The sequence below is a fragment of the Cervus elaphus genome, chromosome 23 (genome assembly GCF_910594005.1).
Source record: "Cervus elaphus chromosome 23, mCerEla1.1, whole genome shotgun sequence".
NCBI classification, from domain to species: domain Eukaryota; kingdom Metazoa; phylum Chordata; class Mammalia; order Artiodactyla; family Cervidae; genus Cervus; species Cervus elaphus.
The window spans coordinates 60,323,322-60,345,172 of record NC_057837.1 but is presented as its reverse complement, the minus strand read 5'-3'; the positions used below and the strand labels follow the sequence as shown (position 1 = coordinate 60,345,172).

Sequence of the window (21,851 nt, the reverse complement as noted above, 5' to 3'; positions counted from 1 at the left end):
CCCAGGGGTATCAAACTCCAGGCGTCCCCCCTCCACCCAGGCACTGGTCTCAAAAGATCTGGGCACAAATCAGAGGGAAAACTGGGCTCCCACTGCACCAGGGAGGGGGCGGCTGGGGCCACAGAACCATGGAGACTCAGGCAGGGGGGTCCCTCCAGCACTTGTTGAGAAGTTCTGAGCCCCAGATGAAGGCAGCACAGTTATCCACCTCTTATCTTAAGACAAAATCTATTCCTACCACGCCTTAGGAAGCCCCAGGCACCAGCAAAGACCAGGGCAAGCCCAACTTTATTGGTAAAAAGGACTCGCCTAGGAATTCCTACCTGGCCCAAGTAGCAGCTCCAATCAGAAAGAATGAGGGGCAGGAGAGGAAAGAAGAAAGGAAGGGAGAGAGGAAAAGAAAGTGGGGAAAGAGGGAGGGAGTGAGGAGGGAAGGAACAGCAGGCTGGCCCCCATTCAGGGGCGTGGCCTTAGGAGAGAACTCAAGGCTCCGGGAAGGGGGGAGAGACCAGGGAAGGAGGGTTGGCCCCCAGCCCCACCAACTAGAAGGGCAGCAGCTCTTCCACAGGGATGTTGAGGACGACGTCCATGTCGGGGGTGCACCTGTAGGGAAGAGCAAAGCGGGGGTGTAAGAGGCCAAGCACTAGAGCTGCAGGTAGGGGCGCATGGCCTCAGGGGAACCCTGACCTTTAGAACACTGGTACTGGGGAGCCCCATTCCAAAACAACCTGCACACACACACACACACACACACACACACACACACACATCAAAATGAAACAGGAATTGGTTTGGCAGGACTCATGTTCCCCTACAGAGGTCTGAGGTCAACAGGGAGCAGGCGCTCAGCTCTCAAGCGCTGGGGCCCTTCAGGATGAGCGCTCTCTCTGGAGTCAGAATGATGGTTTTGCAAGCCTGGCTCTGTGTCACCTCAAACACACTGCTTTTCCTCTCCAAGCCTCCCGCCTTCACTGGGGACAGACCCCAGGCGAGCCTCTGTTTCCTCACCTGGCAAATGGGGAGGGTCTGGAAGAAATGAAGATGAAGCCGATACGGCCAAAATATAACAAGTTCGAAAACTAGATGGGTAACTGGGTACTCATCACAGTATTCTCTCAACTTTTCTATACATTTGAAATCGCTCAAAGTAATAGTAAAAAAAAAAAAAAATGCATCTCTGCACTGTCATTCAGTCACTCAGTCACAGTTCAAAAGCATCAACTCTTCAGCTCTCAGCCTTCTTCAAAGTCCAACTCTCACATCCATACATGACTACTGCAAAAACCATAGCTTTGACTATATGAACCTCTGTCGGCAAAGTGATATCTCTACTTTTGAACATGCTGTCTAGGTTTGTCATAGTTTTTCTTCCAAGGAGCAAGCGTATTTTAATTTCATGGCTGCAGTCACTGTCTGCAGCGATTTTGGAGCCCAAGAAGATAAAATGTCACTGTTTTCATTGTTTCCCCATCTATTTGCCAAGAAGTGATGGGACTGGATGCCATGATCTTTATTTTCTGAATACTGAGTTTTAAGCCAGCTTTTTTACTCTCCTCTTTCACCTTCATCAGGAGGCTCTTTAGTTCCTCTTTACTTTCTGCCATAAGGGTGGTGCCATCTGCATATCTGAGGTTATTGATATTTCTCCCAGCAACCTTGATTCCAGCTTGTACTGGCATTGCCAAAATTTCCATTTCCAGCCAAAGTCTGTCTTCTGAGATCTACAGTTATACCCCCAGCTCCCTACCTGTTGGCTCCACGCTCAGGTCTCCATAACTTAAACTCAGTGTCCAAATCAAGTGCTGATTAACCTACATATGCATCCTTCACCCCCAGTCCCAGTCTTCCCTCTCTCTGGGCTTGGTACCACTACCCACCCTGTTACAAAAGCCAGGAACCCAAGGGTCATTCTTGACACCTCCCTGTACTGTGCTTCCCATATCCAAATATCACCAAGTCCTACAGATTCACCTTCTTAAATATTTCTCCACTCCGTCCATCTCTCCTCTCTCTTCTGCCACCCATCCTTGCCAAGTCACTCCCAACCACCCACTCCACACACAACCACCATCACAACCAACTGGACTCCGAACACGGCCTCTCCAATATCTTCTCCATATTCTTTTCAAAGTGTCTTTTCTTGGAATGCAAATCTGATGTCATCACTGAGCTTGAAAAGTCTTTACTTAGGACTTCCCTGGTGGTCCAGTGGTTAAGACCCCACACTTCCACTGCAGGGAGCACAGGTTTGATCCCGATTAGGGAGCTAAGATCCTGTATGCCAAGTAGTATGGGCAAAAAAAAAAAAAAGTTCTTTGCTTTCAGGATCAAATATGTTTGGTCTACAGGGCCCTGCATGGAAGTCCCTAGGGACGGGGCTGTCATTACTCTCCCCAACACTCTGCAGTCCAACCTCACTCAGCTCCCCATAAACACCAACTTCCCTCCTACCACACATCTACAGCCTCACTGCTCAGCCTGTGGTCCAGGGATCAGCACCTCAGCATCTCCCAGGAGCTGCTTAGAAATGTAGACTCTTGAGCCCCACTCCAGGCCTATTGATTCAGAATCTTCTTATTGACAAGATTTCCAGGTGATTCCAGTGCATGTTTTGGATGGAAAAGTTCTACTTAGCAGCGTGCCATTCCCACATTCTAGGAGGAGACAGCTTCTTCCCACTCCTGGCGTCTCCCTGCCCATGGAAGGGCATCAATGGGCATACTGTCATCAAGGGGCATACACCATCAATGGGCATACTGCTCCTGGCCTCTCTCCATCTCTTTACTCACTCTGCCCAGGAAGGATGTATAACAACCTGAAAGGAGTCTGGAGAGAGGAATGGGGCCTGGATAGCCCTGGCCCATTCTCTGTCAGTAATGAGCAGCCTGCAAGGACTACAGTCTCCTTTGCTCCCATGCAACTGACCACAGAACTCCATTTGCCTAATTCCGGGTTGGTATTCAGAAGCCAACACGCGTGGAGATATAAGCTACATTCTCTAAAATCAGCTCTATCGGGTAAAAGTGAGAGTCTGGCCCATGTCACCTTGCCCCTTTCATTCTTATTTCAGCGTGTCCAGAGCGCAGGTAGGGACAATGGGGCCTACTTAGCACATCTTGAGATGCCAGCACCACCACCTAGAAACATTCTTTCTTCAGTTTCCCCTTCAGCCCCCTTGGCCCAGTGAGCTTCTATGAATAATCCTTCAGACTTTAGTTTAAAAATGTCACATTCTCAGGACTTCCCTGGTGGTCCAGTGGTGAAGAATCTGCCTTCCAATACAGGAGATGCGGATTCGATCCCTGGTCTGGGAACTAAGATCCCACATGCCGTGGGACAACTAAGCCCACACGCCACAATGAGAGAAGCCCGTGCGCCACAGTGGAGACCCAGCACAGTCAGAAAAAAAAAAGGTCACGTTTTTAGGGAGACCTCTTTGCCACTCCTGACACCTCTCTGTCCAGGCCACGCTCTCCTGTCACCACACCCACACCTCTTCTTTAGCAGCTCTCATCTCAGCTGCAACATTTATCTGTGGCTCGTTATCGATTCACATCTGGTCCCATCCTCGGCTCTGTGGTGGCAGAGCCAAGGACTGTTTGCCCTCATCATGCCTGGGGCTTCATAGGCCTGTTGTAGATCTGACAGCACTTTTGAAGGAAACTTAAGAGGAGAATGAAGAGGTAGAGAAGGAAGAAGGAAAGGGAGAGGAAGAGAAGGAGACAGACACAGAAGCTAAGGAGAAGAAAAATAATTGGCAAATGGCAGGAACTGCCCCACTTGGAGAGGCATGGCCTGGGGGGATCCCCATGCTCAAACAGGGAGGGCCTGCCCCTTGGGAGGTCGGGTGGGGGAATTGGTTTTGGAAGGAAGTTCTCCCTTTGGGCCCCAGAAGTCTGCCCCACAGACAGAACACCATTCTCTCCTTGCAGAGTGCCTTCCAGGCCATTCTTCCCTGGAGCCAACCATCCTACTCAACACCGTCTTCCTGAACAGCCTGGGAGCTCAGGGGTACACCCGCTTGGTTGAGACACGGAACCTGGAACTGGAAGGTCCAGGGAGATTACCTAACTCAGCCTGCTATGTGCAGACAGACACTCAGGCCAAGAGATGGCAAAAGGTCACAGCTACCGCATGGTCAGTGGCAAACACCCAGTCTCCTGACCCCCCTGCATAGGTCCTGCCTTCTCCCCCAGCGAGCCCCCCAAGAACAGAGAGCTTGCTCAAGCCCAGAGCATGGCTAGTGTAAGAGGTGCTGCTCAAGGGCCACCTACTTGGATCTCCGAAGTAGAACGTCCGCAAATACGATCTCTCGGGGTTCCCAGATCTGAGCTTCCAGCTGTTCCATCTCAGCCCTTAATCTAGGTATTTCCTCCTCAAAACGGTCTATAAACTGAGGAAAGCAGGTGAAAGTAGAAACCAAACATCCTCCAACCAACAGAAGAAAAGGGCAAAATGCATGAATAAGGACATCTAGGGAAATGGCCTGGGCTTTGTCATTGGGATTTCTGGACTCCAAAGCGGGCTCTCTCCTTGCAGGGCAGGGCTGACTCATGAGTTACTGACAACGTTTGATGGTGCTGAAAAAGGTGAGGGGAGACAGGCTGCCGGGGGTGGCAGTGCTCAACAGTGAGAATTAGTGGGGGTTGGTGGAGGTGATGAAGGTCATTCACGCAGACAACTGATAAAGGTGCAAGATAACGAAAATTACCGTCAGAGGGTGGTGATCATGGAATTCATTAACATGGTCTTGAGTGATGGTCAATGTCAAGAATTAAGAGGTGAAGACAAGGAGTGGGTAGTGATAGTAAAGTGATGGTTGTGTGGGTGAAGCTTGGTGATGCTGCCGATGGGTCACGGCTGGTGGTGGTGGTTAATGAGGCAAGGCCTACTCCAGGACAAGTTCCCTTCTCAGATGGAAGACAAGTGACATTAATAGCACAGCCAAGGAGGAAGACAAACACCAGAGACCTCATGAGCCCCAGATCAGGACAAGCCTGACCGCCTCAGAGGTCCTGGGGACCACCCACTCCCCCGCTCTCACACAGGGGGGACCACCACCATTACCACCCACTTACTTCTCGGAACTTGTCCATGTATTTCAGTATAACCCGGGTATTCCAGGTCTTCTGCAGGAGAGTCTCCTGATTGGCACGCTGGATTTTCTGTGGAAGAAGGAAAATCTTCTTCTGGCCCCCTAGAAGGGGCCCCCTAGAAGTCTGGCCCCCTAGACTGGCCCCAGTGTCTACCCCTGCCCTGGGTAGCAGATGGGCATGTGGTGGGCCTGAGGGCAGAGGACAGGGTTAAGAAAGCAGGGCTGGGGGCAGGACCCGGATAACTGCCACAGTGGCTAGCTACTCACCACCACCAGAGACCTCAGAAGGTTTTTTTTCTTATTCTGAATCTGGTTGGACATAGATGCCAGGACCATTCTGCACATCTCACTGAGTTCATCTAGCTCATCCTAGGGGTCGGCAGGAAGGTGTTGGCCACCAACCCTGCCTCCCACAAGGTCAGGTGAGGCAAAACCAGGGGCTCACCTACCAACTGGCTGTCCTTCACCTGCTGCAGCTGACGCACGAGGTTGGCCACCTGTACCAACTTGATGGGGTACTCGTGGTCCTTGTAGGTGCTCACGAAGCTCACCTGCTCACGGACTTTCTCGATCTGGGCATCCAGCTGCTCCACCTGCTGCTCCAGGTCTGACGAGATCAGGAGGGAAAGAAGGCAGGATCGTCCCTCAGGGACCACTCCAGAGCCACCCGAGAAGTAAAGTTCTCCTTAGCCAGTGGATTGGGGTCTGGGTCTACAGCTGTACCACCCTGAACATGCCTGATCTCATCTGGATTGGGGTCTGGGCTGAAACAAGCCCAAACATGGCTGGAAGGTGATGGAGGGGTAAGCCCCCAGAAAACGCTTTGACTTCACAGGAGAAGAAGCAACAACCTACCCAAAAGAGGAAACAAACTATCCCGGTGCCTGATCCTCGGCACCAAGCCTGGGGAGATGGGGTGACAGGGAAGAATTAAGACAGCCTATCCTGGGACTTCCCTGGTGGTCCAGTGGTTAAGAATCTGCCTCCCAATGCAGGGGATGAGGATTTGATCCCTGGTCGGGGAGCTAAGATCCCACATGCTGGAGGGCAACTAAGCCCACACGCCACAACTAGAGAAGCCTACTAACTGCAGCTACTGCGCCCTGTACACTCCAGAGCCTGTGCTCCGCAACTAGAGAAAGCCCGCAAGCTGCAACGAAGAGCCTGCACACCGCAACGAAGACCTTGCTCAGCCAAAAAAAAAAAGAAATAAATAAAGGCAGTCTATCCTGCCACCCTCCATGGAGGGGATCCCAAGTGTCTGAAGCTGCCTGACACACCAGGGGAAAACAAACACAGGCTCAACAAATCTGTGACCAGTGATCTGTCCAGCCACCAACTCCCAGAGGAACCTTGGCAGGAAACATTCAGGCTGGGACTGGATGCTGGCTCCTAGCTGTATAACTTTCAGCAGGCTACTTCATTTCCCTTAGCCTCAGTTTCCTCATCTGTAAAATGGGAGAAAAGAAAAACTTCCCTGCCTTAGAGATAGTTGTAAGGACTGCAAGTATGTCCGCAAAAAAAAGCACATAGGGCCTGCAAGTGCTAAGTGGTAAGTAAGCTGTCGCTGTGCATCTTAGCAGTCCCCTCTGCCTCAGAAGCGAGGTGGTGGGGCTGATGGCTTCCCCTAGAGAGCCAAGTGAGGGTCAACTAATCCGCGGAGAGATACTTACTATGGATCTTGGATTCCTCCTTCTCCTCCCATTCCTGGAGCTCACACTTCATCTGGTGCAGCTTCTTCTTGTTGGAGTACTCCAAGACGTCAGTGATGGTCTATGGGAGTGCGGGGAGGGGGGGGGGCGTTAGCTCACCCCCACCACCCCACCACCCCGGCTTCCTCTGGTGCTGCCAAAGCAAGGACCGTCAGAGAACTCAGTACTTCCTCAGAGGGGTCCGCAGACCCAACCCCACACTGGAGCCCACACCTCCTGTGTGCCAGGTGCAACTCCTTTTCTGGGTGAGCGCTATTGTGCCCCACTTGTATGGGGCTCAGAGGTTGACTCAGAGACTTCCAGCTAATCAGTGAACTGGGATGAGTCCCCACCCCACCCCCAGTCGAGGTCGGGGTGCGGGGGGCGGGGAGAGTGGAGTGTGTAAAAGATGCTATCTTCCAGACGGAGGAAGGAGCTTCTGCAACCGGCCGGGAGAGGCCGGCAGAAAGCAGGAGAGGGCGCCCGAGGGCTCGGGAGGGGCGGTGTCGCGGGCCGGAGGGCGGCTCGGGGCGGCGGCGGGGCTGCGGGGCCACGGCGGGGAGAATCACCGTGTAGACGTCCTGCTGCTGCAGCAGCATCCGCACTTTCAGGGCCGCGCTGTCCTCTGTGTCCTGGATGGTCTTGATCAGTTCCCCACAGAGCTTGGTGAGGAAGTCCTCGTGGTCGCAGAGCTCCTGGTACGAGGTTCGTCGGTTCCGCAGCATTGTCTGCGGGCGGAGAGACAGCGAAGGGAGGCGGCGGTGCGCGGGGCCGGCAGGCACCTCCGGGAGCCCAGGGACCACGTCCCTCCCGCCGCAATCCGCCCCCTTGTGGCCCCGACTGATAAATGCCACCGCGGCGGTTCTCTATTGTCTGCAGGTCAGAGCACCTTGAATTATTTTATCCTTTCTGAAACACCCATTTTCCCATAATTTTACACTTTGGGGTGGAGCTGTATCTTACAGCTGGCGGCGTGTTACAGTCTAGTTGAAAAATATTTTATTAGCGCGTTATTAAGATAAAGGTGCGCCTTATGACCAGTGGCTTCTTAGAATCAGTGAACTATGGTTGTGTGTTAGTCGCTCAATCGTGTCTGACTCTTTGCGACCCCATGGACTGTAGCCCGCCAGGGTCCTCCGTCCATGGGATTCTCCAGACAAGAATACCGGAGTGGGTAGCCATTCCCTTCTCCAGGGGAACTTCCCGACCCAGGGATGGAACCACAGTCTCCCGCATCGCGGACGAATTCTTTACCCCAAGTCACCAGGGAAGCCCTCTTTGCATTGAAAGAAGTCTTAACCGCTGGACCACTAAGGAAGTCCCAACATATTTTTCTTATTTTCTTCTTTCTTGTCTGTCTTCCCAACTAGAATTTTACAGCCAGGAGGGCAGGGGCTTTGGTTATCTCGTCCCAGCTGTATCTCCAACACACACACAGAACAGTGCCTAGAGCTCCATAAGGGTGGGCTGAATCAACTGATGGGGAAATATTCTTTGGAGGTTTTTTTAATTTGTTATGTGTCTCCCCACTGAAGTACAAGCTCCATCATAGCACGGATTCTGGGATCATGTTCATGGCTATCTCCCCAGCACCCAGCTTGGTGCCTGACACATCGCTGGCACTCTCAGGAGTTATTGCTTGAATAAAAAACTGTCCTGAGGCTGAGGGGCAGAGTCAGAATCCTATTCCAACTCCAAGAACAAACCAACTGGGTCGTTTCTGCGTTCTTGCTCTGTTCCCCGTTGTCCCCACAGCCCATTCTGCACACAGCAACAGCAGCCCGGGGACTCCTATGAACCTCAGGGCCTTTGCAGTTCCAGTTCTTCTGCCTGGAGCATTCCTGCCTCAGATGTCACCGCCTTGACAGCCTTCCCTGACCACCCTCCTAAAACGGTCATGGCCACCCCCTCCTCTGTGCCCCTTTAGCCCCCTAACCTTATTTTATACTTCTTCGTAGCTCTTATCTTCACTACACATATCATATTTTTATCTATCTTGTTTGTTATCTGTCTCCCCTTGTAGACTGTGAGCTCCCTAAGGTCAGAGGTCACATCACTGGTGAATTCCCACACTTAGAACAGGGTCTGGGACACAGTAGATGCTCAAATATTTGTTGACTAAACAAATGAATGATTATAAAAGAGAGTATTAGGAACTGGATAGGAGCACAGGTTTTAGAGCCAATTGTCCAGGTTCATGTTTCATATCAAACAAAAACACATAACCCTTCTAAAGTTAGGATAAAAATAACATCAGAAATATGAGTTCCTCCTTTAAGAATACTGGACTGCCTCTAATAACTCATTTTTGAAAAATTGAAGGTTAAAGGGGAAAAAACGATTTCAAGGCAAATACATTTCTCCCTATTTCTTTATATAACAATCATTGTTCACTGGGCTATTAAAAACTTTCCTGAAGAAGTTAAGAATTCTTCTATAATATTTTGTAGTATTTATAATATTTGGTATGTTACTTTCTGCTATGGACACTAATGCCCCAACTTCTTCTAGTTCATTTCAAATACTTTGAAACATTGTTCAGAAGCCATAATAAACAACAGATTTTGAGAAAACCAATGATCAAAAGTTCTATCAGTTGATGTGAAAAGTTTTAACAGGAAGCTCCTAAGTCTTGCTTCAAGATGCACTGTATTTCATGAAAGGTTAATTTCCCAGAGTTTTTAAATGAACAAGCCACTTGATTGTATTCCTAATGCAGTGAAATAAAATTATTCCAATCATTTTCCTGAATCTTAAACACAAAGGCAAATCTTTGCCTAACTGGCTTTGACCCCTGGTACTGCATCCATGCACCTCAGTTTTCCCTGCTGTAAAATAGGGCTGATGATAAGCATGCCCATGGCGTTGCTGTGAGGAGAACAAGATTGCAGGCAGGCACCCATGAAGTGGGTGCTCAGGGCATGTTTGCTATCACCATCCCCCACCCCCGGCCCTGGCCCCCAGTGCCCGTGGGAGGATGCTCATACCCTCATTAGTCGGATTGTGGCCTGTGTCTTCCCAGAGTCCAACTTTCCTCTGCGCAGCTCTAGTGGATTCCTCGGCTGGCTTGTCATCCACAAGGTAGGCTTGGATTGCCACCCTAGGGCATGGGAAAGGACAGAGAGAGAGTCAGGAGAAAGAGTCAGACAGCCCAGGCCCCAACTGCATCCACTCATGGCCTTAGAGTGTATGACGGTGAGACAGAGGCCAAAGCTCACATCCATCAATAAGCTCCCAGGCCCCACTCTGGTCGTTGTTATAAAGGACAGCGAAGCCCAGGGAACTTCCACATACCACACTGACTGTGCGGTTGAACAGAGGGACAGTGACGGGTAGCAGCGGGAGATGGCCAGACACCCTCATCTCTCCCCCCCCGAGCTGGCCAATGGTAAGCTCAGGAGGGAAAGGGGTTAAAAGCAATAACTTAACGGGCCAGACAGCCTGGGTTTGAATCTGGCAGCTCACATGACCTCTCTGCCCTTCACTTCCCCATTACTCTATAATACAAGAATCATCATCATGCCTACCTCACAGGATTGTCGTGAAGACTAAATAAGAAGTTACTGTCCTTTAAAGTGTTTGGAATAGCGCTTAACACATATTCAGTGCAAATATGAATTACCAGTTGTCATTGTTATTACCAGTGACCTGAGAACTGGGATCAGGACCACAGCATCAGATAAAGATACAGGAGCCAAGCAAAACACTGTCTCTGAAATACCTGTAAAAGCTGTGGTCCTGCCAGATACGAAGTATACGAAAATAATTCAGAGCAGAAGACACTCAGAGGGCATGTTCCAAGAATCCCTGTTTCCTCTTGGCGTGTCCTGCACCAATGTGAGGCAAATCACACAAACCATCACAAATGCTGCCCTCAAAGGCCCTGTTACAGGTGCAACCCAGTTCATTTTAAAAAATAGTATTTCTTTAATGGATTGGTATCTGTCATTTAGTATTAAGTACTGAGGTGACAAGGCAAATTAGAGTAATTTTGAGTTAAAGTTATGAATTATCCGATATTTACTTGAAACTGAGAGGTGGAGTGATTAATACATTACTCTTGTAATTCTAATTTTTTATATTTATTTTTTTATATTTATTTTTATTTATTTATTTGGCTGCACCAGGTCTTAGTTGCAGCATGCAGGATCTTTGATCTTTGTTGCAGCATGCAGGATCTTCAGTTGTGGCATGTAGGATCTAGTTCCCCTGCCAGGGATGGAACCCAGGCCCCTTACCTTCAGTCTTAGCCACTGGACCCCAAGGGAAGTCCCTTGTGATTCTAATTCAAAATATGTATATGAGATTTTGATTTAGATTTGTTTTAAGTTGCAAGGTTTAACACAATCTTATTAAATGTATATAAATTACCACAACTTTTAAGAGAACATAAGATTACCCACATTTAGAAGTTTATTTATTAGATATACAAGAATTATATTACATGCCCAATGGTTTTGTTAATCAGAACAAGTGAACTTTTTGAAAGTGAAAATGTATATATTAAATTTTAAACGTAGCTTAAACAATTTAAGGGAATTTAATTAACCAAGTTCCAAAACCTCCTTTACAAGGGTTTTTAAAAATTATAACATTTGTAGGTTGAACTTAAATACTTAGGAAGATTTGTCGGTTTAATAACGAGTATTTCTTTTCATTAGTGGTGGTAGCCCTGATTTATCTTTTTTTAATTAAACTTTTTATTTTGAAATAAATTCAGATTACATGCAGTTTTAAGAAATAATACAAAGAAATCTTGTGTTTCCTTAACCCAGTTACTCCCAATGGTAACATCTTATAAAACTAAGCACAGTATCACAACCAGGACACTGAAAGACGGCATGCTACAGAACATTTCCACAAACACAAAGGATTGCTCCTGGGGCCTTGTATTGCCATACCCATTTCCCTCTCCTTCCATCCTCCTCCCACTGCTGGCAATCATGAATCTGTTCTCCATTTCTACAGTTCTGTCATTCCCAGAATGTTATACAAATGGAGTCTAACAATATGACACTTCTAAGATTGGCTTTTCTCACTCAGCATAATTCACTGGAGATTCATCTAAGTTAGTGAATGTATCAAAAGTTCTTTCCTTTTCCTTCTGAATAGTATTATGTTGTATGGAATGGATGTGCCATAGTTTCTTTAACTACTCACTCATTAAAGGACATCTGGACTGTTTCCAGTTTGAGGGTATTATGAATCAGGCTACAGTGAAACTGTCATGCACTGGGTGTTGCGTAACCATAAGTTTTCACTTCTCTGGAATAAATGCCCAAGAGTGCAACTGTCGAATCATTATGGGAAATGTGTGCTTGGTTTCATTAGAAATGAATGACCCAATCTCTCGTTGTTGCCAACACTTGATATTATGACTATTTTTCATTTTAGTCATCCTGATAGAAGTTCAGTGACACCCCCATTCTGGTTTAATTTGCATAGCCCTAGTAGATAATGATGTTGAACATCTTTTCCTGTGCTTATTTACCATATGTATTTCCTCTTCTGGTGAAATGTCTCTTCAAGTCTTTTGCCTTTAACTCTTTAACTGAATTGTTTTTCTGTTGAGTTTGAGGGTTCCCAATATATTCCACAAAGCAGTCCTCTGTCAGGTATGTGGTTTGCAAACATTTTATCCAAGTACATAGCTTCATACTTAATCTCTGTTAAGACTGTGAAAAGAACAGAAGTCATAAATTTTTATGCAATCCTGCCTGTTCATTTATTCCATTTTTCTTTTATGAATCTGCTGTTGGTATGAAGACAAAGAACTCTTCACTTGGCCATCAGTCCCAAAGATTTTTCTCTCATGTTTTTTCCAAGTTTTACTGTTTTACATTTAATTTTGATTTCATTTTAAATTTACATTTTGGGTTAATTTTTGTATAAGTTGTGAGACTTCAATAGAAGTTCATTTTTTCATCTGTGGATGTCCATCTACTCTAGCACCATTTGTGGAAAAGGCTTTCTTTTCTCCACTGTTTTTGCACCTTTATCAAAAATTGCTTGGGTATTTGTGTGGCTGTTTCTGATTTTTTATTCTGTTCTATTGATCTATGTGTCTCTCTATCAATACGATGCTGTTTTGATTACTATAACCAAATAGTAGGCATTAATATCAGGTAAAGTGATTCTTCCAATGTTGTTAACTTTATTATTTTTTTTTCAGTTCTACCAGTTTATGCTACCAGCCCATCTCCCTCCACCCTCGTGCACACATGCTCAGTCATGTAACCCCATGGACTGCAGCCCGCCAGGCTCCTCTGTCCATGGACTTTTCCAGGCAAGAATACTGGAGTGGGTTGCCATTTCCTTCTCCATCGATGTTGTTCACTTTAAATTGTCTTATCTATCCTAGGGCCTTGCTTTTCTGTATAAATTTTAGAATAAACCTGTCCATGTCTACAAAAAAGCTTGCTGGGATTTTGACTGGAAATGCATTAAGCATGAATCAATCTGAGAACTGACATCTTTACTGTATTGAGTCTTCTAATCCATGAACACAGTATGTTTCTCCATTTATTTAGGTCTTCTTTGTTTCTTATATCAGCATTATATAGATTTCAGTTTACAGATCCTATAGATGTTTTGCTAAGTTTATGCCTAAATATTTCATTTTCTTTGGTGTGACTGTAAATGTATCGTGGTTTTTATTTTGATTTCTACATATTTATTACTAGTACATAGAAATGTGATGGGTTTTCGTGTGTTGTGCTAGTATCCTGCAACCTTGATCAACTCATTACTTCTAGTTTCTTTTTAGATATAGTAGATTCCCTCAGATTTTTTATGTAGACAGTCATGTCATCTATAAATAAGAACAGTAAATAATTCTATCTGATTCATTTCAGTATTGGTGTCTGTCTTTTCTCATTCATGTTGTGATTTTTCCCATTCTTGGTATGATGGATGATTCTGATTGTATCTTGGATGTTTTAGATATTACTCTGGATCCTATTTCATCTTTTTTTTAGCAGACAATCTCTTGTTGAAATTCAGCATGAAGGCCAGATGATGGTGTATGCTTCCCATTCTAGCAGCCCACTTTCTTCTTTCCAGTTTTCAGAGCCTCTGTTGTGTAATGTCCAGGGATTTTCAGTTGCAAAAGGGAGGACCAGGAAGGAATGGGGCTACTCCATCTTAGTGGAATCAGCAGATTTATCTTTTTTTCATACTCAAAAGCTGCCCCCAAGGACATGACTTTCCACAAGACATGCTACCAACCCAAGCTTCAGTGTCCTTATCTGTAAAGTGGTGATGACACCATTTCCAGAAGTGAATGAGATCATGCATACGTGCTCAGTTGCTCAGTCGTGTCTGGCTCTTTGTGACCCCAGCGACTGTAGCCCACCAGGCTCCTCTGTCCATGGGATTTCCCAGGTAAGAATATTGAAGTGAAAAAAAAAAAAAAAAGAATATTGAAGTGGGTTGCCATTGCCTCATCTAGAGGATGTTGCTGACCTAGGGACTGAACCCTCGTCACTTGCGTCTCCTGCATTGTAGGCGGATTCTTTACCACTGAGCCACCAGAGAAGCCCATGAATGAGCTTCTCATTCATTGAAGGAAATGACTTCCTTCAATTATAAGTGGGGTTTTTTTTTTTTTTTGTTTTTTTTTTTTTTGCCACACTTTGCTGTGACTCATGGGCTCTCTAGTTGCAGCACAGCAGATTTAGTTGTCCTAAAGCATTGGGACCTTAGTTCCCCGACCGGGGATGAAATTCAAGTCCCCTGCATTGGAAAGCGGATTCTTTACCACTGGACCACCATGTAAGTCCCTACAAGTGTGTTTAAAATTTTGTGTAATTACATGTGTGAGCTTGGGACTATGAACTCTACATGGCTAGGAACCAATCTTTCTCCTAAGTCAACAACACTCAGCCCAATGCTGTGTACACTGGGGGCTCAGCAAATGGCTGCTGCTGAATGGACATATGAATGAATGAGTGAGTGAATGAATGGATGAATGAACAAATAAGGCCTCTACAATAGAGCCTAACACAAAATGAGTCCTCAGCAAATGCTAACTGTTGTTATCTACATAGATTACACTTGAGTAAGGCAGGAATCTTTGTGCCTGTTTCCACAGGAAAGGAAACAGGCTGGGATCAGTAACTCAGATGGAATTCCTAACAAGAAGGGAAACAGGAACACCAGCTCAGGTCTACATTTCTCCAGTGGCTGACGGTGGGTCCTGGAGCCAAACTGCCAAATATCACAGCCTGGCTGTGCCCCCTCCTACCTGTATGACCTTGCGAGTTGCACCTATGTGTGCTTCAGGTTCCTCATCTGTAAGAGGAGGTGATAACAACAGCACCCATCTCACAGGGCTGTTGGGAAGATTAAATGAAGCGATATGCGTAAAGTGCTCAGATAGTATCTAGTACATATGTCCTTGGAATATGTTAATTGCTCTTGTTCTGGTTGTAGCTGTGTCTATCACATACCTCACTGCTTTCCCAGTGAAAGGAAAGGGCAAGTGTTTCCTTGTAGGTGCTGCTTGAATAGGGTCTAGGACCAAAGACAAAAATTCTGTCACTATCACAATGTCGTGTGCTCATCACTTTACATCAATGACTCTCAGCAATTCAACAGGGGTGTTTACATATACTGCTGGGGGAATCTGTGGTTCACATAGATACTGGGGCTCCAACATCTCACCATCAGGACAACCCCACAGAACACAAAATTCTCCTCTCCTGTTTAACTTTTCTAAGTCCTACTAGATACTGACATAGGTAAAATTCGATGATAATGATCTGATCCCAGAACCTGGTTTTGTTTTACATGTAACTCTAAAAATGGAACAACAGACTGGTTTCAAATAGGAAAAGGAGTATATCAAGGCTGTATATTGTCACCCTGCTTATTTAACTTATATGCAGAGTACATCATGAGCAATGCTGGGCTGGAAGAAGCACAAGCTGGAATCAAGATTGCCAGGAGAAATATCAATAACCTCAGATATGCAGATGACACCACCCTTATGGCAGAAAGTGAAGAAGAACTAAAGAGCCTCTTGATGAAAATGAAAGAGGAGAGTGAAAAAGTTGACTTAAGGCTCAACATTCAGAAAACTAAGATCATGGCATCTGGTCCCATCACTCCATGGCAAAGAGATGGGGAAACAGTGGAAACAGTGTCAGACTTTATTTCTGGGGGGCTCCAAAATCACTGCAGATGGTGACAGCAGCCATGAAATTAAAAGACGCTTGCTCCTTGGAAGCAAAGTTATGACCAACCTAGATAGCATATTAAAAAGCAGAGACGTTACTTTGCCAACAAAGGTCCGTCTAGTCAAAGCTATGGTTTTTCCAGTGGTCATGTATGGATGTGAGAGTTGGACTGTGAAGAAAGCTGAGTGCCGAAAAATTGATGCTTTTGAACTGTGGTGTTGGAGAAGACTCTTGAGAGTCCCTTGGACTGCAAGGGGATCCAACCAGTCCATCCTGAAAGAGATCAGTCCTGGGTGTTCATTGGAAGGACTGATGCTGAAGCTGAAACTCCAATACTTTGGCCACCTCATGAGAAGAGTTGACTCATTGGAAAAGACCCTGATGCTGGGAAAGATTGAAGGAGGGAGGAGAAGGGGATGACAGGATGAGATGGCTGGATGGCATCACCGACTCAATGCACATGAGTTTGAGTAAACTCTGGAAGTTGGTGATGGACAGGGAGGCCTGGCGTGCTTCAGTCCATGGGGTCACAAAGAGTCGGACACGACTGAGCAACTGAACTGAACTGAACTGATAAAAAGGGAAAAAAGCAGAAACAGTGACAGATTTTATTTTCTTGGGCTCCAAATCATTGCAGACAGTGACTGCAGCCAAGAAATTAAAAGATGCTTGCTCTCTGGAAGGAAAGCTATGACAAACCTAGACAGCATATTAAAAAGTAGAGACATCACTTTGCCAACAAAGGGTCATATAGTCAAAGCTATGGTTTTTCCAGTAGTCATGTACAGATGTGAGAGTTGGACCATAAAGAATGCTAAGTGCCGAAGAATCGATGCTTTCGAATTGTGGTGCTATAGAAGACTACCAAGGGTTCCTTGGATTACGAGGAGATCAAACCAGTCAGTCCTAAAGGAAATCAATCCTGAATACTCAATGGAAGGACTGATGCTGAAGCTGAAGCTCCAATACTATAGCCACCTGATGCGAAGAGCCAACTCACTGGAAAAGACCCTGATACTGGGAAAGATTGAGGGCAGGAGGAAAAGGGGGTGACAGAGGATGAGATGTTGGATGGCATCATCGATTCAATGGACATGAGTTTGAGCAAACTCTGGGAGATAGTGAAGGACAGGGAAGCCTGGTGTTGCAGTCTATGGGGTCACAAAGAGTCATTTACAACTTAGCAACTAAACAACAACATAATGCTGAATTTTCCAATGAAGCAGCTACAATCAGGGGAAGATTGTGCCTTGTTTTGTTTAGAACTTTAGTAAGAGATGACACAACTTTGGAGATCTGGTTGCGATGAAAAATCCCTTTTGGAATTTGAATCCCCAATTTCCATCGTGTGTCAGTCTGCATTTGTAACCGTTACATTCACCATGACGCCACATCTATGAGTAAGCTTCTGATGACTTGCTCATGTCTTCTAGTGGGCTCCATCCTGAACATTTACATACTGAAACCTATGCTATTTAAATGTAAATAACTTGCCTTTTCCTTTACTTTACAGTTCCTTTCAGTTCAGTTCAGTTGCTCAGTCATGTCCGACTCTTTGCTATCCCAAGGACTGCAGCATGCCAGGCTTCCCTGTCCATCACCAAATCCCAGAGCTTGCTCAAACGCATGTCCATCAAGTCGGTGATGCCATCCAACCATCTCATCCTTCTGTCGTCCCCTTCTCCTCCCGCCTTCAATCTTTTCCAGCACCAGGGTCTTTTCCAATGACTCAGTTCTTCGCATCAGGTGACCAAAGTATTGGAGTTTCAGCTTCAGCATCAGTCCTTCCAATGAATATTCAGGTCTGATTTCCTTTAGAATTGACTGATTGGATCTCTTTGCAATCCAAGGGACTCTCAAGAGTCTTCTCCAACACCACAGTCGCAAAGCATCAATTCTTCGGAGCTCAGCTTTCTTTATAGCCCAACTCTGGGCTTCCCTGGTGGCTTAGAGGGTAAAGAGTCTGCCGCAATGCGGAAGACCCAGGTTTGGTATCTGGGTCAGGAAGATCCCCTGGAGAAGGAAATGACAACCCACTCCAGTAGGCTTGCCTGGAAAATCCCATGGACAGAGGAGCCTGGTAGGCTACAGTCCATGGGGTCGCAAGGAGTCGGACACGACTGAGCGACTTCTCTCTCTTCTCTCACATCCATACATGACCACTGGAAAAACCATAGCCTTGACTACACGAACCTTTGTTGGCAAAGTAATGTCTCTACTTTTTAATATGCTATCTAGGTTGTTCATAACTTTACTTCCAAGGAGCAAGTGTCTTAATTTCATGACTGTAGTCACCATCTGCAGTGATTTTGGAGCCCCCCAAAATAAAGTCTGTCACTGTTTCCATTGTTTCCCCATCTATTTGCCATGAAGTGATGGGACCAGATGTCATGATCTTAGTTTTCTGAATGTTGAGCTTTAAGCCAACTTTTTCACTCTCCTCTTTGACTTTCATCAAGAGGCTCTTTAGTTCTTCTTCACTTTCTGCCATAAGGGTGGTGTCATCTGCATATCTGAGGTTATTGATATTTCTCCCGGCAATCTTGATTCCAGCTTGTGCTTCATCCAACCCAGCATTTTGCAGGAGGTACTCTGCATGTAAGTTAAATAAGCAGGATGACAGTATACAGCATTGATGTGCTCCTTTCCTGATATGGAAGCAGTCTGTTGTTCCATGTCCAGTTCTAACTGTTGCTTCTTGATCTGCATACAGATTTCTCAGGAGGCAGGTAAGGTGGTCTGGTATTCCCGAATCTTTAATAATTTTCCACATTGTGTTGTGATTCACAGTCAAAGGCTTTGGCATAATCAATAAAGCAGAAGTAGATGTTTTTCTGGAACTCTCTTGCATTTTTGATGATCCAACAGATGCTGGCAATTTGATCTCTGGTTTCTCTGCCTTTTCTAAATCCAGCTTGAATAAGTGGAAGTTCACCGTTCACGTACTGTTGAAGCCTGGCTTGGAGAATTTTGAGCATTACTGGCGTGTAAGATGAGTGCAATTGTGCAGTAGTTTGAGCATTCTTTGGCGTTGCCTTTCTTAGGGATTGGAATGAAAACTGACTTTTTCCAGTCCTGTGGCCACTGCTGAGTTTTCCAAAGTTGCTGGCACTTTCACAGCATCATCTTTTAGGATTTGAAATAGCTCAACTGGAATTCCATCACCTCCACTAACTTTATGCTTAGTGATGCTTCCTAAGGCCCACTTGACTTCACATTCCAGGATGTCTGGCTCTAGGTGAGTGATCACACCATCGTGGTTATATGGGTCGTGAAGATCTTTTTTGTATAGTTCTTCTGTGTATTCTTGCCACCTCTTCTTAATATCTTCTGCTTCAGTTAGGTCCATACCATTTCTGCCCTTTATTGTGCCCATCTTTGCATGAAATGTTCCCTTGGTATCTCTAATTTTCTTGAAGAGATCTCTAGTCTTTCCCATTCTATTGTTTTCCTCTATTTCTTTGCATTGATCACTGAGGAAGTCTTTCTTATTTCTCCTTGCTATTCTTTGGAACTCTGCACTCAAGTGGATATATCTTTCCTTTTCTCCTTTGCCTTTAGCTTCTCTTCTTTTCTCACCTATTTGTAAGGGCTCCTCAGACAGCCATTTTGCCTTTTTGCATTTCTTTTTCTTGGTATTTTGCATTTCTTTTTCATTTCTTTTTGTATTTCTTCTTTACAGTTAGGGCATTATATTAACTTTTAAATTATATACATAGGTAGATTATATTATCTGTGAAGTTTATTTCAGGATACTAAAGGAATATTACAAAATATGTAATTAAAAGGAGTGCTGAGTCTCATAAGGTTGAATAACAATGGGCTTTACACGGTTCTTCTCATTTAATTCTCACAACAATCATATCAAGTATTAGTGTCCTCATTTTAAAAATGAAGAAACAGAAACTTAGAGAGATGAATGACTTTCCCAAGAGAGTAGATGAGAGAACCAAGATCTGAATCCATGTCTGCCTAAGCCAAGGCCTCAGAACTCCCCTGGAAGGCATGACAGTGATGTGGCAGAGATTATTCCAAGTTCACCAAACTCTGTTTTCTTTTCCTAGCTGGACTACATTTCCCATCTTTCCTTGGGGTTAAGGGTGGGCATGTGGCTGAGTTAAGGACACTGGAATATGAGTGGGAGTGATGTGTTTCACTTCAAGTCTGGGCCCTGAAAAAGAACTGCCCACAAGATCATCCATACTCTTGCTCTCTTTCTTCTCTCTGCTGGATGCAAAAGGACCCAACAGAGGACTTCAGGACCTTACAAGATGTCCTAGTCACAAGGTGATGGAGCCTAGACCCCAGAATGATCATGTGAAAAAGATTACCCCCTCCCCCGAGATCCACAAGTGTACTTTGACATAAATGAGCAATGAGCATCTGTATTAATACTTCAAATCTGGGGACTGTTTGTTATAGCAGTTAGCCTACTCTGATATAAATGCTGTCACCAAGGGCCAAGAACCTCTACCCCATCCTGTCCCCACCTCCTTCTCAAGCATCCAAGGACCTCTGCCCACCTGGCTGGACGGTAGACCAGGTCTTCCTTTCGCTTTTCTTAGTGCCCACAGTCGGTGGGATTGGAGGCAGAGTAGATGGCTTGGCTCTCTGCTTGGACCGCTGCCATGGAACATAATCCTATCAGACATAACACAAATCAGTCACACAGCTCATGGTCTCAAATCCCAGCTTCCCCCCTTACTGATATCTGTAACCTTGACCAAGTGGGTTTACCTCTCTGAGCCTCTATTGTCTCATCTGTAAACTTGATCAAATTAAAAAACCTATCTCCATAGGTTGATACAAACATTCCAAAAGATATTTGTAAAGCATGTGGTAAGTGCTCCCTAAATGTTATCAAGTTTGCATCAGCCAGCCAGAATTTACTAAGCACATCCAGGCGGGGAGGTGCTAAGAACTGTGAGAAACAGAAGGCATAGAAAAGACCCGATAGGAAAGCAGATATGCAATCAGAGATATAAGGAGAGAGCAGCATAATATACCCTTACCTCCTGATAAGATGGTGAGAAAACTGAGGTTCTGAGGCACGCCCCGGGTCAGCAAGCCCCACCCCCCACACCGACGCTAGCCCTCCTGGACTCACCAGAACCTGGAACTGGGGGACTGTGGAGCCGATCCCAGAGTGGCTGCGTCTGCAAAGTGTTGGGGCGGGGGAAAACTCCCATCAGTCCTAACCCGTGGGAATGCAAGCAGCAAGCGTTAAACTGGGATGGGGTCTCGAACCCGAAACCTCTGTCCCTAAGGACACAAGCCTAGCGGGAGCCCGAGAACACGCGAGAGGCGGGGCTAGGAAGATAAGGGTGGGGGAGAGGGCGGGGTCAAAAGAGCGAGATGACACTCGGAGAGGACCCAGCCAGCGCTAGCGTTGGGGGCCACGCATGCGCACTCCACCGCTCCTCCGTACCCCTTTCACGTACTTCGGCAAGTTACGCGCCATTAGGGAGAATGGAAGAAGAGTCCCGAGGCTTGGGGCCCCGATTTTGGGGGATGCCTGTTTCTTCGGCTTCTCGAACTTCCTTGTCTCAGCGTGGATCGCGCGGTAACCAAGGTCACTCAAACTTCCCAGAGAGACCTAATGTTTTCTCGCCTGTCTCGGTCTCCAAGGAAACGGACGCAGACTACCGAGCGCCTGGAGGGACCAATATCGCACTGGAAAAAGTAGCTCTCGCCACATTCCACGCATCGTGGTTTCAAATTCCCCTCAGCTGGCCCCGCCTATCATGCTAAAGAATTATGTCATATGCCTCTTCTCAGCAAACCTCCATCACGTCCTTCTCCATCCTTACTCTTGGCTAATTACGTTGCTTCCTGTTTCACCGGGAAAATCATGGGACTCAGTAAACTCAGGTTCACATCACCTCA

The 21,851-nt window shown here is 46.1% G+C and overlaps 1 protein-coding gene across 3 annotated transcripts; it reads right to left on the bottom strand.

Annotated features, from left to right (window-relative positions):
• Window positions 1-264: 264 nt before the first annotated feature.
• Window positions 265-21,653, bottom strand: C23H20orf96 (chromosome 23 C20orf96 homolog). Of its 3 annotated transcripts, XM_043883118.1 has the most exons (11): window positions 21,407-21,650; window positions 21,073-21,121; window positions 20,489-20,606; window positions 9,774-9,886; window positions 7,356-7,514; window positions 6,769-6,868; window positions 5,545-5,702; window positions 5,363-5,464; window positions 5,079-5,165; window positions 4,275-4,393; window positions 265-603 (listed from the first exon to the last, which is right to left on the bottom strand). In XM_043883118.1, the coding sequence occupies exons 1-11, from the start codon at window positions 21,424-21,426 to the stop codon at window positions 543-545; spliced, it is 1,086 nt and encodes a 361-aa protein (XP_043739053.1). In that variant the 5' UTR covers window positions 21,427-21,650; the 3' UTR covers window positions 265-542. The 3 variants fall into 3 exon arrangements, with proteins under 3 accessions (XP_043739053.1, XP_043739054.1, XP_043739055.1); XM_043883119.1 differs by lacking the exon at window positions 4,275-4,393 and having other exon boundaries at window positions 21,407-21,653; XM_043883120.1 differs by lacking the exons at window positions 20,489-20,606; window positions 21,407-21,650 and having other exon boundaries at window positions 21,073-21,349.
• Between the last annotated feature and the right edge of the window lie 198 nt (window positions 21,654-21,851).

Excerpts from the sequence above, each read along its gene's own strand:
- C23H20orf96 (XM_043883118.1), bottom strand. The coding sequence starts at position 21,426 with ATGGCGCGTAACTTGCCGAA. Across the intron at positions 4,394-5,078 it reads ACATGGACAAGTTCCGAGAA|TTTATAGACCGTTTTGAGGA; the intron begins GTAAGTGGGTGG and ends TGCTTTCCTCAG. Across the intron at positions 604-4,274 it reads GTTCTACTTCGGAGATCCAA|GTGCACCCCCGACATGGACG; the intron begins GTAGGTGGCCCT and ends TCTTCCCTACAG.